This window comes from Gopherus evgoodei, chromosome 13 (assembly GCF_007399415.2).
Source record: "Gopherus evgoodei ecotype Sinaloan lineage chromosome 13, rGopEvg1_v1.p, whole genome shotgun sequence".
Taxonomy (NCBI): Eukaryota; Metazoa; Chordata; order Testudines; family Testudinidae; genus Gopherus; species Gopherus evgoodei.
This window is the reverse complement of record NC_044334.1, coordinates 27,134,381-27,152,068: the sequence shown is the minus strand read 5'-3', so window position 1 is coordinate 27,152,068 and position 17,688 is coordinate 27,134,381. Positions and strand designations below refer to the sequence as shown.

Here is a 17,688-nt window from a genome sequence, read left to right as displayed (position 1 = left end):
CTGTCAGGAGAGAGAGATGCTTTTGAACAATCGCTGCTAAATTAAAGGGAGTTAGGCCAGCTGTCAGAGTCCAGGACATTCCCACGCGAACTGGGAGACCCCTGGGGCTAGATCCATATGGGGGTAACTGCATTGCAATGCCTAACATTTAGGCACCCTGCGCCATAGCGGAATCCACAGTGAGAGGCTCAGGCTCGCTACACAATGCACAGGGACAGTTCAGTGCTAAGACCAGGAGCTACAAAAGTCAGCATGCTGAGCAGACGGCCACATAAACCAGCCAATAGGAAATGCCAAGAAGAGGGTGGGGCCTAAGCCTAAACCCCACCTCTCAACAGGAGTTAGGCATTTAAATGTGGGCCAGAGGAACTGGGGTTCCACTGAGCATGTTCAGTGCGAGAACAGCCACAGTGAGCGTCCATCTTGTAGCTATTTGCTAGTCAAGCTCACAGCAGCTTCCAATAGCGACATCCAGTTGGGATCCTGTTATGAAGTGAGAGCTTTGGTGCAGCTTTTGGTAATATTTCTGTAGAGGCAATTTGCCAGTGCCAGCTAGTGAAGCAAGGGTTGGCTTTTTCTAGCCACATCCAGTCTCTGTGTTCGACACAGAACTCCCGAGATGTACACTGTATGCTATTTTGTATGACTGCACCATGCAAATCTTGTGCTCCTTACCTGTGTTTCAGTCAGGACCTCAATGTCATTTGTACGGAAGAATTCCTTAGGGCGCAAGGTGATCTGATCTAAGTGGGAATCCATTGACTGCAACAAAGAAGCAATTTTGCTGTCAGTTACACAGTTCACAGTGTGAGAGAGATGTGTGAATTCCCAGTTACATCCTTTACACATGTGTAAGAGCCTTTTTCCCAGTGCTTTTCGGTGATAGCCTGAAATCTGTCCTTGCAGTAACCTGGTACACAGGAAATCTCTGCAGGTGACCAGGGCTAAGGGAAGGATCTCCATTGACTTGAATGGATTTGGTATAGGGCCTTAATTCCTTTTATATTAACTCACACTGCAGTAAAAGAATTGACCTACTGAGAAAGACAGGAAGGGAAGGCTTTTGAATAGCTGTAAAGTGGACGTTCAAAAGCCATAGCATGGAAGACACAGAGACAGACAAAGGGGCCAAGAAAATGGTTACTTTGGGAAAGAGGATCAGTTATCCACTGATAACTGCAGAATTTTCAAAAGCACCCAATTTATTTAGGAGCAAGTGTCCTGGCAAAAGTCAAAACACAAGCTGTTATCTAGTTCTTTTTTGAACCTAGTGATACTTTTGACCTTCACAACATCCCCTGGCAACGAGTTCCACAGATAAATTGTGCATTGCGAGAAAGAGTACTTCCTCCCCTTTGTATTAAACCTGAGGCCTAGTAATTTCACTGCATTGTAGTCAATTTGTAGCCAGTGATACAAACATATATGCACATAGGTAAGGAATAAGTATGAATTAAGGCAGTAACACAAAAGTGTACATGTCCCAAGCCCGTAAGGCAATAACTAACACACTAACTGAGGCCAAAGGCTTGAAATCTGGACACAAGTAACTAACTTATACATGACCTTGTATTACAAGATGTCATAAGATAAAGTGATGTTATAAGTAAATGTGGCTGAATTGCTGAGAGTTGACAGCAAAATGCTAGTTTATACCAGCTTTAGATATTTTAGGTTAGGAACATCAGCAGATGTTCAACCACAGGAATGCCATAGAAACTTATTGACATGTGGCCCATTGGCAACTGCCAGGAGCAAAAATCCCCAGTTGCTGGAGATGGAACACTAGATGGGGTGGGTTCTGAGTTCTTTCCCAGGTGTATGACTGGTGGATCTTACCCACATGCTCAGGATTTAGCTGATCACCATATTTGGGGTCTGGAAGGAATTTTCTCTCAGGCCAGATTGGCAGAGACCCTGGAGGGTTTTCGCCTTCTTCTGCAGCATGGGGCCTGGGTCACTTGCAGGCTTGAACTAGTGTCAATAATGAATTCTCCGTAACTTGAAGTCTTTAAACCATAATGTGAGGACTTCAGTCACTCAGAGGTGAGAGTCTATTACAGGAGTGGGTGGGTGAGGTTCTGTGGCCTGTGACGTGCAGGAGGTCAGACTAGATGATCATGATGGCTCTTCTAACCTTAAAGTCTATGAGTCTATTTGATTTGTTCCTGACAACATTTTGATTAAAAGACTAGAACAATATAAAATTAACAGGGCACATATTAAATGAATTAAAAACTGGCTAACATAGGTCTCAAAATGTAATTGTAAATGGGGAATCATCACATGGAGCTGTTTCTATTGCAGTTCTGTAGGGATCAGTTCTTGGGCCTATGCTATTTAACATCTTTATTAATAACCTGGAAGAAAACATACAATCATCACTGATAAAGTTTGCAGTTGATACAAAAACTGGAAAGTGGGTGAATAATGAAGAGGACAAGTCACTGATACAGAGCAATCTGGACTGCTTGGTAAACTGGACATAAGCAACCAACATGTATTGAAATACAGCTAATGTATAGATCTGGGAACAAAGCATGCCGGCCGTACTTACAGGATGGAGGACTCTGTCCTGGGAAGCAGTGATTCTGAAACAGATTTGGGGGTTGTGGTGGAGAATCAACTGAACATGAACTCCCAGTGTGATGCCGTGGCCAAAGGAGCTAATGTAATCCTGGTATTCGTAAAGAGAAGAATCTCGAGTAGGAGCAGAGAGGTTATTTTATTTCTGTATTTGGTACTGATGCGATTGCTGCTGAAGTACTGTATCCAGTTCTGGTGTGCACAAGCAAGGGCGCTGAAACAGGGGGGTTGAGGGGGAGGCAAGGGATCATGGCCCTCCTCCTCCCCTGCTCCATCCAGGCCAGAAGCTGGAGCCTGGCCTGGGTAAGAATGGCACCAGGAGCCTGGGCAGTTGTGGGGAGCTGTGGACCCTCCCTCTGCCCAGAGGTAGGGGGCTTGAGAGCAGTCCCTGGCCTGCGTGCCCACTCCCTGGACCCCCCCATCCAAAGCAGATGGAGGCTCAATGGCTTCCCAATGGCTCTTACCACAGCCCAGCTGCAGCTCTTCGGCCCCAATCTCCCTGGCCAGGCCAGAAGCTGGAGCCGGGTCAGGATAAGAGCCATGCAGGCAGTTGAGGGGAGCCGTGGACCCTCTGCCCTGGGTGGAGGGTCTGGGGGGGCTAGGAACACGGACTGGGGGCTGCTCTCAGGCCCCCTCCGAGCAGGTGGAAGGGCCCAGGCTTCCCGGCTCTGCCCACAAGTCCAGAAGGATGCTGATAAATTTCAGAGAGTTCAGAGAAGAGCTGCAAGAATGATCAAGGGATTAGAAAACCTGCCTTATACTCAGGGGAGGCTCCAGACCCCAGCATGCCAAGCACGTGCCTGGGGCGGCAAGCCGGGGGAGGCGCTCTGCCGGTCGTTGCGAGGCCGGCAGACAGGCTGCCTTCGGTGGCTGGCCTGTGGAGGGTCCGCTGGTCCTGCGGCTTCGGCGGACATCCCACAGGAGTGCCTTTCCGAAGCTGCGGGACCAGCGGACCCTTCGCAGGCAAGCTGCTGAAGGCAGCCTACCTGCCGTGCTTGGGGCGGCAAAATGCCTAGAGCTGCCCCTGCTTATACTGACAGGCTCCAGCAGCTCAATCTCTTTTGGACTCAGCACAGCACAACATAACACCCTCCCCTCCCACTCCTGCCTCTGACAGGGTGATGTCAGCCGAGCACACACACAAACCCTGCAGTGTCCTCTGCTTGGATCCTGCTGGATTGGGTTCCAGAAAGCTGGGCGGGCGCAAGCTGCCCATGGCTAAAGAACCCTCCCCCAGCCTATGGGGAGGATCCACACAGCCCAGAAAACTCACATAATTACGGGGGACAACAGAAAAAATAACAAGGACTGGTGTGAAGGTCAAAGAGTCAAAAAAAGGAAACCTGACGGGGACACTGAGCAGAGAATCCCGCACAGGGCCCACTATCCTCAAAGACGTCAAGGGAGCCAGGGGACTCTGAGCAGAGAAGCCCTGCCCAGATGCATGAACAGAGGGAGGATCAGAAATAGGCCCCACAGTCGCAGAGAACCCCTCAGCCAACATCCTCTCCCTGGGGTTACAGACAGCCACCTTGGCCATCGCTAGGAGGAAGTTAACTGGGAGGTCCCGCAACTTTGTGGGGCCACAGACAGGGCGTGATAGATAAGGAGGTGGGGGGAGAAGTGCAGCCAAAAACATAAAAGTAGGTCCAGGAGGAGCCAGAAAAAGGGTTGCAACCTGGTGCCCTTACGGTAAATGTGCATCAGGGTCTCCCTCATGCCGCAGAAAGGACAGGCTTTGGGGACAGGAGTGAACTGCACCCATTACATGCCCATGCTCACAGGAGTCACCAGCCAATACCCCTGGTGGGCCGCAGGACTAGGATGGAATATAGGCTGGCCCACTGGGGTTCCTCACCCTTGACAGATGACATTAGGTCCCGCCACTTGGTATTGGGGCAGGACACGAGGGTGAGGAAATGGAGTCTGGAGCACAAGCATGTACAGATGTGCCCTTGGCATGGTTCAAAAGTGAATTGGCTGCAGGTCACGCAGCTGGTTTGAGATATCAGGGTGGGGCAGCCGGGGAGGCTTACGGGACAGGGGACCGATGAAAAGATCCAGACGGCCCATTGTGTGGGGTGGGCAGGGAGCACCCTCCCTCAGGACCTGCTCGAGGTAAGCTCGAGAGGCGGGTGACAAGGCTGCCCTCACCTCCTGAAATACGCAGCAGGGAGTACGGAGGGTGAAGAGCTCCATACACTGAGTGAGCTGAGCTGAGCCTCTGCTTGATGGGTGGCAGTTTTTTAGTGATAGATCAGTATTTGTCCCAGTGCCTAATGCCAGCTCCAGAGGAGCAGAGTTAAGGTTGTGTCGGGGTGGGAGACATTTTTAACTCTGTTTTCTCTAGTTTCCAGAGGTTTACATTTTTCTTCACTTATCTCTTTATTTTCTGCTTTCCAGAGATTAAACGTTACCCATCCTCCCTGTTCTGGAAGGGTGTATCACTAACTAATCCACTTTAACTTTGTGTGAAAGAAATATGGTACCGTGAATGTCATTTTTTTAAAAATAATTTATGCTTACAACCTTCACTTCATTGTAAAGATTTCTGCCTAGGAATATATTAAAGAATTAAAGGTAACAATATAGAGATTAAAACCAATTCTCCCTGTATATGGATTTGCTTTGGGAATATTTACAATTTCCTCATTTTTATGCAGACGGGGCAGTACTATGATTGAAAGTTGAACATAGGGTTTGTATTTAATATCCTCAGTTGTTTGCAGAAAAGAAACTTCAAGCAAAAGAAGAAACAAGAGGCCAAAATGAAACAAAAGGTGCTCGTATATTTAGTAAAAGATGCATCACTGCAATAAATTCTGCTACTCCTGAAAAAGCCATTTGGCTCAATCAACATCAGGTGAATTTGTAGTTATTGCTCTACACCAGCCACGTGAAAGAAGAAGAAGATTTAATAATGTTTGGGCAAGGTCCCCAGCCAAGGTTTTCTAACACAGGATATGTAACCTGAGACCTAGATCACCTGACTGTGGAAAAGTGCGCAGTAGCCAGTTGCTCCCTCTGGTTTTATTGGGAGCTGAGAGCTACTCAGTACTTATGAACATGAGGCCACATATTTAGATACCTAACTATGGACTTATGCACTTGACATAAAGCATGTGCATTGGGAAATCTCGGCCCCAGCTTTCATCAGGCTCCTTCCATTATTGGTCTTAGACGGTGTTATACGAGGCAAGAGGAGGGTTCACGGGCTTGCCTCCGAAAACACACACTAAAAGGGTGACAAATTCCAGAAGTCCTGGAATTAAGTTGATCAACAGTGCCTCAGTGCAATAAAAGGACAAAGCTGGCAAAGTTTCTAGTGACCTGGGACACCCACTGGCCAGTGAGAGAAACAGTCTGAGAGGGGAGCCCAGTAGCTGTTCAGTAAGAATATGAAACATTCTGGATGATACAAACCTTACTTAGCTTGGGTCGGTCATAGGGTAAGTGTCTGTCCATTGTGCACATGACGATCCTGTCGGAGAAACCTTCCTGTCTTAAGGTCTCTGCACAAACTAATCCACCAGCACCTAAGAGACAGAAGGCCAGTAATTGCTACATACACCTCTACCCCAATATAACGCTACCCGATAGAACACGAATTCGGATAGAATGCGGTAAAGCAGCGCTCTGGGGGGGGCCAGGGAGGGGCACTCCGGCAGATCAAAGCAAGTTCAGTATAACGTGATTTCACCCATAACATGGTAAGATTTTTTGGCTCTTGAGGACAGTATTATATCGGGGTAGAGGTGTATGTATTTTATTTGACAAATGAAAGTTTAGCATCCACCCAGTAGAAGGCTCCATAATCTCTCACACCTTTTTTTTTTGTGAATCTAGTCCTTTGTTTCTTTTGCTTTTATGAATAAATAAATAAAACCATTGCCTAGCTAGTCCAGTAATTGATCGCTTGGCACAGGGAGTGGATCCTGAATTGCTCCATTGGGTAGCAGGCCTACTCTGTCCTCAGAGCTTCTGCCTCACTTGTTAGGGTGTGAACTCCCTCCCTTCTGGTTGGAACTGGAGCATTAGGAGGGCTGTAAAAGGAGCTGGCTGAAGCCTAGAAAAGCCATTCATCAAACACGTTCTTTGATTAAATCATCATCATCTGATGAGTAACTTGGGTCCAGATTCTGATGTCCGTTCCCATGGGTAGCTGTGTCTTGCTCCAGGAACAGTCCCCTTGAAACCAAGGGGCAGGAGCATCAGAATTTGGCTTGTATCCAGCAAAGTGCACTGGCACAAAGGGTGTGGGAAATGCTACAGGAGAAGATCAGGCATAGCTGGCTTCTAAACCGCTCTTCCCACAGCACCTGGGGCAGGAAGCAAGAGGACAAGGAGTGGTGGAGCATGATGTGCTTTGGCCTTCCCCCATGGCATATGGCACCTTAGGGACTACAGACATCTGGCATACGCAAGAACAGCCCCAGGCTGTAATCTGCACCAGGGCCCGAGGCCAAGCAGAAAATCAACAGCTGGCTCCCTGATAGCCCTGTTGTACTTTGCTAAGCATGATCTGAGTAAACCGTGAAATCTGGCCTAGGATTTGACTAGCTCCAGAGATAATCAAATACCACTATTACATAGTCAGGCCATGGCAACATATGCCGAACAATGTCTTGGCCAAACAGTACTGAACCAGCTCTAGGTGTATACTTGCAGCTTTGAAAAATGAGTAGAAATTTCTCAGACTTGGGGCTCTTCTGCAATGGAGCCTGCAATAATGGTGTCTTTGCAAGCAATGACTAGTCCATGCTAACCGTCATTGGAAAGGCAGCATCCACCATGTCTCCCTGTCCTCTGTAGAAAAGCAACAGCAGGGAAGTTTGTTGCTGCCTACAGACTGGTGGGGTCTTCTGTTCTGTAAAGTTTTGTTCCATCCATGAAAAACATTTAAAGAAAAGCACAAAGTACCAACACGAATGCAACTGGCCCCTCCTACTCCCACCCCTCCTCCAATTCGTCTCTGGTAAGTTTGGAATTAAAGCATGTCAACACTAGGGAAATTCTGTAAAATGATCTCATTGTTGCTATCATCATTTCAGCTTGGCTGGTGCTAATTATGGTGAGAGCACTAGTGTTAAGGGGCTGTCTTAAGCACTGAACTGATCAAACATACTCTGAGCTGTGTATAAGACCTGATGCTTAAAGTAAGTACTGCAGAGAGTAACCCATCTGTGCTAGAGCCATAGATTCCAAGGACAGACAGTAGCACTGTGGTCATCTAGTCTGACCTCCTGGATAACACAGGCCGTAGGACTTCCCTGAATTAATTCCTGTGTGAACTAGAGCGGATCTTTTGGAAAAACTAGGTTGTGAAAACCAATGCAGTTGAACTGGTGACAGAGCAATGGTGGAAGTTTTGCAAAATTTTCTTACTGTAGACAAAGCTTTAATTCCAAATTTAATACACACCAGATGGAAGAGAGATTGGGGAGGACAGGCCAGCAGGGCCAGAAGCTTTGCTAGTATATACCTGCATTTTATACAGGCTAGGAGAGTGGGGGTTATCAGCAGCTCAGGAGAATGGGGTGGGGGAGTGTCTAAGGCCTTATCTACACTTACCAAGGCATGGTGATTGATGCATTGGTGGTCAATTTAGCAGGTCTAAATCGACTGCTGATCGCTCTCCCATCAACTCCTGTACTCCACATGAATGAGAAGTGCAAGGGGAGTCGACAGGAGAGCGTCTCCCACTGATGTTGCATAGTATGGACCCTGCGGTAAATAGATCTAAGTACGTCAACTTCAGCTACATTATTCACGTAGCTGAAGTTGCGTAACTTAGATTGATCTCCTCCCGTAGTGTAGACAAGGCCTAAAGAATGGGTAGTTGGGGTGGTGATTAGACAGAGAGCTGCCTGGGTGTCTGGTGACAGTTTAGGAGGAAACAACTGTATTCACAGAGTGGGAGAATTAAAACATATCAGGTGCAGAAGTTAGGGGTTACCTGTACACAGGACCTCCCCATGTCCCTTTATTGCTCTGAATCTAGGGTGTGTATGGTCTCAATACAGACCAGGAACATAACTTACTGGGCTAACTGTGCAGTGGAGAAATACTCTGAGAAACTTGCAGTAGGAGCAGTAGTTATTTACCCAGTGTGGAAGGTTGGGGAAGAGTTTCCACAAAGTTTGGGAGTAAATGTCTATAAATTAGATGCATGGGGACATTGTACATAGAGTTGTAGATTTTCATCTAGTCTGACTTGCTGCATTGCCCAGGCCAATGGTTAGCGTAGTGGCATACACGGATCTTGAGCTTAGTTAATAGTTCTGTATTGCTGGATCTGGTGTGTGGGTCTATACACATTAGGAGAATGGACAGTTATGAACCCAGACTGGGAGTGGGATGGGTGTATCTACAGACTGGCCGGGAAGATGAAGGGTGTACATCAGTTAACATATACTATTTACTGTTCTCTTTATATCCTGCACTGTAAAGACAGAGGTCTGCTGCTGTCAGCAGGCACATCTTGATACCTGCTCCGATGATCAGCACGTTGGTGCTACTGATATTGTAGTTGCTGAGGGAGATACATTTTGCCATAACCTTTGTCCTTCTTTGCGTCAGAAGAGCCTGCGTAGCAATTAAGGAGATGATTGTCATTAATGGTTCAAAGCTTTAACTTTGCCAGGTACAAATGGGAACAGCTAGGAGTTATTTTGTAAAGCAGCTTGGATGAAAGCTTCACTCTTATTGCCTGAAGACGATTCCAAACCCACACCCAACAAAAGCACTATGGGACTATAAAACCTTTCCACCAGATATGTCACTATGCCACTTCCAGAAGGCAGCTGAAGAATAAATCCACCACCAGCCACAAATTCATCCAGGTCGGAAAGTTTGGGTACCAAACAAAGCTGTGGCAGTGCTGGTTAAATGTTTTTTAGCCTTACAACTAAACATCAGCAAGTCCAAGCAAAGCAAAGTACAGTGTAACTTCTATCACCCCATGTATGGTCCCCCACATTGCCAAATGGAGAGCTCAGCACAGGATGGCAGGGATGGGAAGGTGTGATTCCTTTTCATCAAACTCCAACATCCACATGTGTAACCTGGGTAAATGGGACACGGCATCACAAATCATCTGTCCACATGCTGGCAGCCACAACTGATATTAGTGATCACTTTGGGCCAAATCTCTGAGTCACTGGAGCTCCTTAGATGTGTATGGGTGGATATCAGAATGTGGCTCCTAATAGATAGAATGTGCATAGAATCATAAGACTGGAAGAGACCTCAAGAGGTCTTGTAGTCCAGTCCCCACACTCAAGGCAGGACTAAGCATTATCTAGACCATCCCTGACAGATGTTCATCTAAACTGCTCTTAAACATCTCCAATGATGGAGATTCCACAACCTCCCTAGGCAACTTATTCCAGCATTTAACTACCCTGACAGTTAGGAAGTTTTTGCTAATGTCCAACCTAAACCCCCTTGCTGCAGTTTAAGCCCATTGCTTCTTGTCCTATCTTCAGAAGTTGAAGAGAACAATTTTTCTCCTTCCTCCTTGTAACAACCTTTCATGTATTTGAAAACTGTTATTGTGTCCCCTCTCAGTCTTCTCTTCCCCAGACTAAACAAACCCAATTTTTATACTCTTCCCTCATAGCTCATGTTTTCTAGACCTTTAATCACTTTTCTTGCATATCTGAGCAGTGTCTAAAAGCAAACATAGAGCATTCTTTGTGGTACTCCATAGGGGGCAGCAGATAACCTCAGTAATGTGGACCCCTGAGTGTGGAAGGGCTATTTATTTTTTATCTAACCAGAGGGCCAAAGGATCAAATCACCCTTGCCTCCCAGCAAGCTGCCGTCCCCAGTCCCTGTGTTTGGAATCTCTCCCCCTCACCTGTTTGCTCGCTCGGATGTACACTTTCTCCTTCTCGATTTTCACCTGGGGCGAGAAGACAGCAGCAGTTTGCAGAGCAGTTAGTGTCTCTGGGTTTAAAGGGAGGGTTCTGTGCTAACTGCTGAACTAAACATAGGACAATGCAAAGCAGGTTCTGTCCATTCAGCCACACTGCACGCTCGCCGGACTCCCTGCATGGCCCGTGTAGGAGCTGGGTGGCTCTCCTACATCCAGGGGGCTGGGACTTTCCCTGTTAACTAGTATCAGGTGTACAAGGATCGTTAGCAGAGTGTCCATCTCTGTTTGTCTGGGTTTTTATCTCACATGCCTAAGTGACTTCTCAGCACCAGTGTGTCCTGGGGGGCACCTGGATGCCCTTCTCCCCTCCTTCTCCCGCCCCACCACTCTTTATCAGCAGCAGCCTTTGTGTAACAAGCCCTTCCCATGTATGTGCCCCCTTCCTTTCTCTCTCCTTTCTCCTTACCCTGGAGACTCGGTTTCACAGGAGCTAGCTGGCACTTGCAGATGAGTGCAGGGCAAAGAGGTCAGCTGGAATCACGGGGGTCAGGTGCAGGGAGCAGTGACTTGGGTCACATGAAGTCACCACCACCCCTGCACTTGGGAGACCCCAGCTCTGGACTCTGAAAGGAAAATACTTTCCCCGCCCCCTCCTCCCTTGTTGGTCATTTCTTTCTCTACAGATTGAAAGATCTCACCTGGAATTTGGGTAAGCTGTCCAAGCCAGGAAAGTCCTCTATATCACCAGTGCCAATGCTGAAACAAGCCCCGTGCCAGGGACAGCGCACTCTTCCTTTGGATAAAACCCCTGCAAAAGGCATGGCAGGAGCGAGTCACACTTCACCATAGATCCTTCCCTACCATTTCCTAGCAATCCCGGTGAGATCTTAGTGCAGCAACATCCTGGCAATGTTCCTGATGGCCAGTGACCAGGTGCTGGCCCCCTTCATGCTGGCTCATTGACAGTGCGGAAGCATGTCAACATATAGTCACAGATCTGGAGGCCACTGTATTAGCCTGTCATTGATCCTGGAGGGGATGGAACTGCAGGGGCTGAAGATAGGTCAGTCCTGCTGAGGTGATCAGGGTTGATCGCAGAGGGATGCAGTCCAAGGCCTGGCTTGAGAATGGGAGAACTGTGTGATTCCATCCAGAGAGGTGATGGCTCGAGGCCTGGGAAAGGAGTGCCCTTGAAGAGACCAGGAGGGATCAGAGGTGCAACTCGCCTAGGAACTGTGACAGGGCTCACTGGATTTTAAATTGTGCAGTCCAGTGCTCAGGCAAGGGACCCGAGTTGGGGGGTGAAAAGGCTGTTATATAGACCCTTGTGCTCCCCTATTGCAGGGGTGGCAGTGGTTGGTTCAGCCCCTGATGCTAGTTAACAGCTGGGAGCTGGAGCAGAGCTGGAAGTCTGGTGTCTAGGGACCAAAGCCAGCTCTCCTACAAGCCCTGCAGGTAAACATACAGCAGTAAGCTATAACCGTATCAGCTCCTTTGTAACAAGAAAATCGTATCCACACTATGGGCTGCACCAATTTCACCTGGAATAGTTACATTTGCTGAAAAAATGGCATGTAGAGCAGCTCTTATGGTTTTTGAGGTAAGAATGTTTATGTGGTGTGGCTGGGTATGTGCAGAACTAGACTGTTAGTGTGGTGGGGGGGGAGGGTTTGAAGAGCTCTGGCTCCAGATAAGAAGCAGGACCACAGCAGAGCCATCCACATAGAGGATGGAATTTCTAACTGCTTTGTTGTAGAGAAGAATAGTTCCCCTCCACTGCAGAAATCACTGGGTGAAAGTCTCAGGCCCCTGTGTTAAGCTGTGAGACCTGAAGACATCCCAGTGGATCGATGATCGGCCAGCAGGGCGGCCAGTGGAGAGGCACGGCGATCGGCCAGCTGGGCGGTGAGTGGAGCCTGATGGAGAGGCACGGCGATTGACCAGCAGGGCGGTGAGTGGAGCCTGGTGGAGAGGCATGGCGATTGGCCAGCAGGGCGGCCGGTGGAGAGAAGCAGAGTGCCAATCAGCTGGGCAGTGGAGTGAGTAAGGTGCCTTCTTACTCCCCCACCAGGGACCTCTCAATCCTGGGTCTGCCCTGACCAAGGATAACAACTGTGAGAGGGCTGCAGAGAAGGGATGGGCATATTAAGGGGACTTTTGGTTGCTGGACTTAAGAACCTGAGGGGAAAAGGACACTGTCCAACTTACTTAGGGGTGGGTCTTTTGCTCATGGTTTATGTTTATGAACCCTGTTTGTGGTGTTTTCCCAATTTAATGCCAGGTTACATCCCTCCTTTTATTAAAAGTTTCTTTGCTACGCTCAGACTGCATGCTTGCAAGAGGGGAAATATTGCCTCTTAGAGGCACCCAGGGGTGGGGGGCTCAAGCCAGTTTCATGATGTATTGTTGAAAAGGAACCCCCAGATACCGAACCTGGCCCTTGTTGCTGTCAACTCAGACTGGCAGAAAGATTTCCTTCCTATTCTTCAAACATCATTTTAAGAGATTTCACTCAGAGATATACTGCACAGGCTAGCACGAGATCTATTAGCAAACCAAACATGGACAGAGTGCTCTGCAGAGGATTTTGATCCCTTTTCTGGATTATAAATGTATGTTTACCTCACAGGCAGGATGTCTCTACAGACCTGAATATTCTACAATGTAGTGAATGATATCAAATGGCTCAGATTCTTCATGCAGATCCATAATCTGTTGTGAATGTCTGATTCATGTTCATACTCTTACACCAAGAGCATACAGACTAACCTTTCACCAGTGGGGCTCCGTAGTGAGGGCATTTGTGTCCCATTGCATAGTAGTCTCCATTTTCCTTTATCAGCAGAGCCTTCCCACAACCCAGGTCTACTTCGCGCATCCTGGAGGTAAAAAGCATGACAAATATAGTATACATAATAGATATTTATTATTGGTTCTATGATTTATTATCACTGCCTTTTGATCTGCTTGGGCTGTCACATGTCAGACAGCCAGTCCCAAGCTTTCACATTAGCTAGTGGTTTCTTTTCCGCTATAAGCACAGTTACTTACAGTAAGTGGAGATTCTTCAAGATGTGTGGTCTCTAGCTGTACTCCGTCCATGGGTACGCACAGGGCTGTCCTAAGGATTTATGGGGCCCCATGGAGTATTATTAAACTGGTGCCCCTATGCCCGACGGCAGCCCGGGCTCGCATGTGTATTGTAGATAAGGGGGGGTCCTTTGAAGGATTTATTTAAAAACAATATTATGTCTGAAGATCCAAGAATTTAAAGCTAAAGATGAATACTCAGATTGTGCATCTAAAAATCTGTGCAAGGATTTTTTAGAGATATGATTTTATCATCTTCAGCAACACACTAATGAAATATTTTTAAAGCAAATTTTAAACTAAGGTCCTGTAGACTGACATGTTCTGAGTGACTATTACAGTAACACACAACTGTTTTTGTCAGTACATTCAGAAACTGACAGATACCTGGGGGTTGGCAAATGCCTGTTAAATGGCTTCATTACCACTTGACTGACTCTTTAACAGTTTCAGCGTTGTGCTAATAGATCTGGCAGGCGGGATTCACTTTTAAGTACTAGATTCCCTTAGGAGGCAGACTCACCAGGCTGAAGCAGCCCGCTGTGGTGGCAGCCTGCAGGAAGGGATAGGAAGAGGTGAGGGGTGGACAATAAGACCCAGAGGTGCCCCAAATTTTCAGGTGCCCTACACAGCCGTGTATGCTGCGTATGCCTAAGGATAGCCCTGGGTGCGCATGCGCACCGTGGGCCTGAGTGCAGAGATTTTAACAAGCAATGTCCCTTGGCGTGCACATGTGCAGTAGATCGCCTCGTGCTCTTGAGTGAGGATATAAGAAGCAGTGCAGGCTGACGCCCACTCAGTTCCTCTCCTTACAGCACATCTAATCAGATTTGCAGCAGAGGGGATGGAGGGCAGGTAGCGGAATGCAGATAGGGACCACACATCTCAGAGAATCACCAGTGACAGTAAGTAACCTCCACTTCTTCTTTGAGGGCTGGTTCCCGTGTGTATTCCACACATGGGAGATTGACAAACAGTTTTCAGATTGGAGGTGGGTGCCAGGAAGCTGGCAAAAAAGATGTGTGCAGTATTGCAGATCCCACTGCTGCATCTGCAGCAGTGGCTTGGACTAGTGTATAATGTCTAGCAAACACGTATATGGAGCTCCAGGTGGCTGCTCTGCATATATCCTGCATTGGGACCTCCTCCAAGGGTGCTACTGTAGTGGCCTGCAAACCCATGGAGTGGACCATTATATTGCTCTGAGGTGGGATGCGAGCTAGTCTTCAGCATTTCCCTGCTATCACAATAAAGTCTTGGGACTTTGATGGACTTGGTTCTTTGCAGGTCAAAGCCAGTGCACACCTGATGTTGAGGGAATGAAGTCTCTTCTCTTCATGTGAAGCATGGGGTTTCAGAAGAAGGACAGGTAAGGAAATACACTGGTGAAGGTAGAATTTGGAGAGGACCTTGGGTAGAAATTTAGAGTGAAGCAGGGATACTTTGGTATGTCAAGCCTCCTTTACAGTATTTCATAAGAACAGAGTACGGTCCAAACCAGTGTGGGCTGTGTCACCCCTGCCCTGTGACCTGCCTTGCTGCTGTAGCCTCCAACCTGGACTGCTCACAAACAGCCACCAGCATGCAGGTCGCTCCCAGATGCGTTTGTGTAACCTCTGACTGCCAGTCACACCCTGGCTCTCACCAGCCTTGGGCATACTGCAGAGTGACCCCAACACACTCCCAGTTCTGGACTGTCCCCTAGAAATGTATGTCCTGTACTGTCCTGCCCTCTCCTGGACAGTACAAATATATTAATTCTGTTATTCCCTCAAGGGAATCATATACCAACTCACCACTGTAAATAGGAGTTACCCTGTCACTTCCGCTTAAACAATAAAACAAGTTTATTAGCTATAAAGAGATACATTTCAAGTGAGTGCAAGTCATGAGAGTCAGAAATGGTTACAAGAAAAATAAAGATAAAATACTTTCTAGTGCCTAAGCAAAACGTCTCACCGAATGCTTCCATCAAGATTACGGACCAAACATTTTAGGTCAGAATCCCTTCCATAGAGTTCTTGGTGGAAAAGAGCAACAAATGCTGCACTTCCCAAGACGTGCATCTCCCCTAGACAGTAGAGGCAGCGTTGGTGTTGTTGCTGACATAGAAGGATTTAGGGCAGGAAACACTGTTTTTGAAGTCCAGAGTCTAGGCGTGGTCCCCGACTCCACGGAGAGAATCCCCAGTCCAGGAAAACAAACTACACTAATTACACTAAGACTAACTGAACTAAACTAAAAGAATAACTATTTACAATCTTATCTACAGGTTTTCTGAAAGGCTGAAGCACTGGATTCCAACTCAGGCCATATGGTGACATTATCTAACTCTTTCTGTAGCTCTTACAAACATCATTGCAGATCCAGTCACTGCTGTGCTGGTCACTAGGACAGCTTTGCCAATCATGCATCAACACTGCGTGAACCCCCCAGCACCTCAAACATTGACTCAAGTGCATAACAATGTATTCAGCATCTGTGTTAGATCTTAGGTCAATATTTTTCACATGGTTGGCTTGATTTGAATTGCCGGGGGATGCTGGTGACACAGATCACCAGTACGACCATCAGCGCAGCTTAGACGGACTCCTGATCAAACCAGGGCTCTAGAAAGCTCCTGGGCTAAATTCCTCCCATCTTCCCTTTCTCATTTGAATCGACTTATGGTAGCAGTAACATCTGGAATGGATCTGTTTCATTTTTCGTACTGGTTACCTCAATTTAATGTGCACTTTTGATTTTAAAAAATGGGCCAGTTCTCAGAGGGCATAAAGTGATGCAGCTTCATTAAATTCAATGGCCAATTTACACCATTTGGCATTTTGAGCCCATTGACTTCAATGGGATTGTTCAGATTACATTGAAACCAGTAAAACTAAATCCCCTTTCAGTGAGGTTCATCAATTCCAAGGCCAGAAGACCTCCTGTAGTACACAGGTCAGAGAACTTCCTTAAATAATTCCTTTGAACTAGAGCATAAGTTTCAGAAAAACATCCAATCTTGATTGAAAAGTTGCCGGTGAAGGAGAATCCAATATGAGGCTGGGTCAATGTTGAGCTGACTGACACCAGCAGGGGGTCTGGTTCCACTGCTACAATGAGATCCAATTGCTTTACACTGGCAGAGGATCTGGCCTTCCTTCCTTCCATGGGGCGGCACGCATTCTGCTGGCTAAGGAACTGGCGGAAGTTGTTCAGCAGCATGGCAGCAGGTATTCCATTCCCAACTAGTGCATTTACACACGGAATGCTGCTCTCCAGGGAGTTCTGGTGCAAGGATCTCTCGTCTCAATTTCCTGGGTATGGTGAGTTGTTGCCGTTTCTGTGGAGCCCGGCTGTGTCCTGTCAGCTTCCCCTCAGGATCACTGGGAGTATATTTAGTGATGCTGCCAAAGCAAACGCTCTCACTTGCAGGAGAGAGTTTCCAAACTGCATGTTTTAGGATGCAGCAGAGATGTTTATTCAGGTTTTTGCAATTAAAATAAAAAATGAAGAATCTTTATTTATAACCAAACAGCTCCCTCCATTGTGGTGGGCAGCTCTGCAACATATTAGCAAAATATACATTCATCAGTATCATCATGTCAGATGAACTGTCCATAGCTTGTACAATCATTAACATGAAGCCACTTAACACTATGTCTCACCATCGGCTTCATCCCCAAATACCTGGGAGAAGAGCTGGGTTTTGCGGCATGCCAGGAAGAATAACTGGGCTTTGGCAGACTAAGAGGGAACCAGGTTGAAATCCCTGCCCTTTACAATGAACACTTGCTAGCAAATCCCTCCATGTAAACCCAGGGGACTGCAGAAGGTGCTCTTCCACCGCTCTCAATGGCAGCGTACATGGGGAGAGAGAGAGAGATCTTCAGATCAAGATTAGATCTCTATCTACAAGTTCTGCTCCAGTCAACCACAGGTTACTGAGATCCATGCAGAAATCACAGGGTGAGCCCCCTGGCCAGTGTTATGCAGTTCAAACCAGATTAACACAATGGTCCCTTTTGGCCTTAAACCCTAACGATCTATGAAATCATTACTGCCTCTGCTGCCAATAGGGCTAGACTGACAATAACTTACCCTACGGGACAGCATATGAACCAAATCTCCCCATCTCTTAAGAGACCTAC

At 47.3% G+C, this 17,688-nt stretch overlaps 1 protein-coding gene across 10 annotated transcripts in view; it reads right to left on the bottom strand.

Moving 5' to 3' along the window:
* Positions 1 to 17,688, bottom strand: part of AIFM3 (apoptosis inducing factor mitochondria associated 3) — a 114,419-nt gene that overhangs the window by 48,304 nt on the left and 48,427 nt on the right. For 9 of the 10 annotated variants that reach the window (XM_030583277.1, XM_030583276.1, XM_030583280.1 and 6 more), the window contains 6 exons: positions 13,235 to 13,344; positions 11,164 to 11,273; positions 10,448 to 10,492; positions 9,075 to 9,171; positions 6,010 to 6,122; positions 676 to 762 (listed from right to left, as the gene is read on the bottom strand). In XM_030583277.1, coding sequence (XP_030439137.1) covers positions 676 to 762; positions 6,010 to 6,122; positions 9,075 to 9,171; positions 10,448 to 10,492; positions 11,164 to 11,273; positions 13,235 to 13,344 — 562 coding nt within the window. The remainder of the gene's footprint in view (positions 1 to 675; positions 763 to 6,009; positions 6,123 to 9,074; positions 9,172 to 10,447; positions 10,493 to 11,163; positions 11,274 to 13,234; positions 13,345 to 17,688) is intronic. The other variant, XM_030583281.1, reaches the window with a different exon arrangement.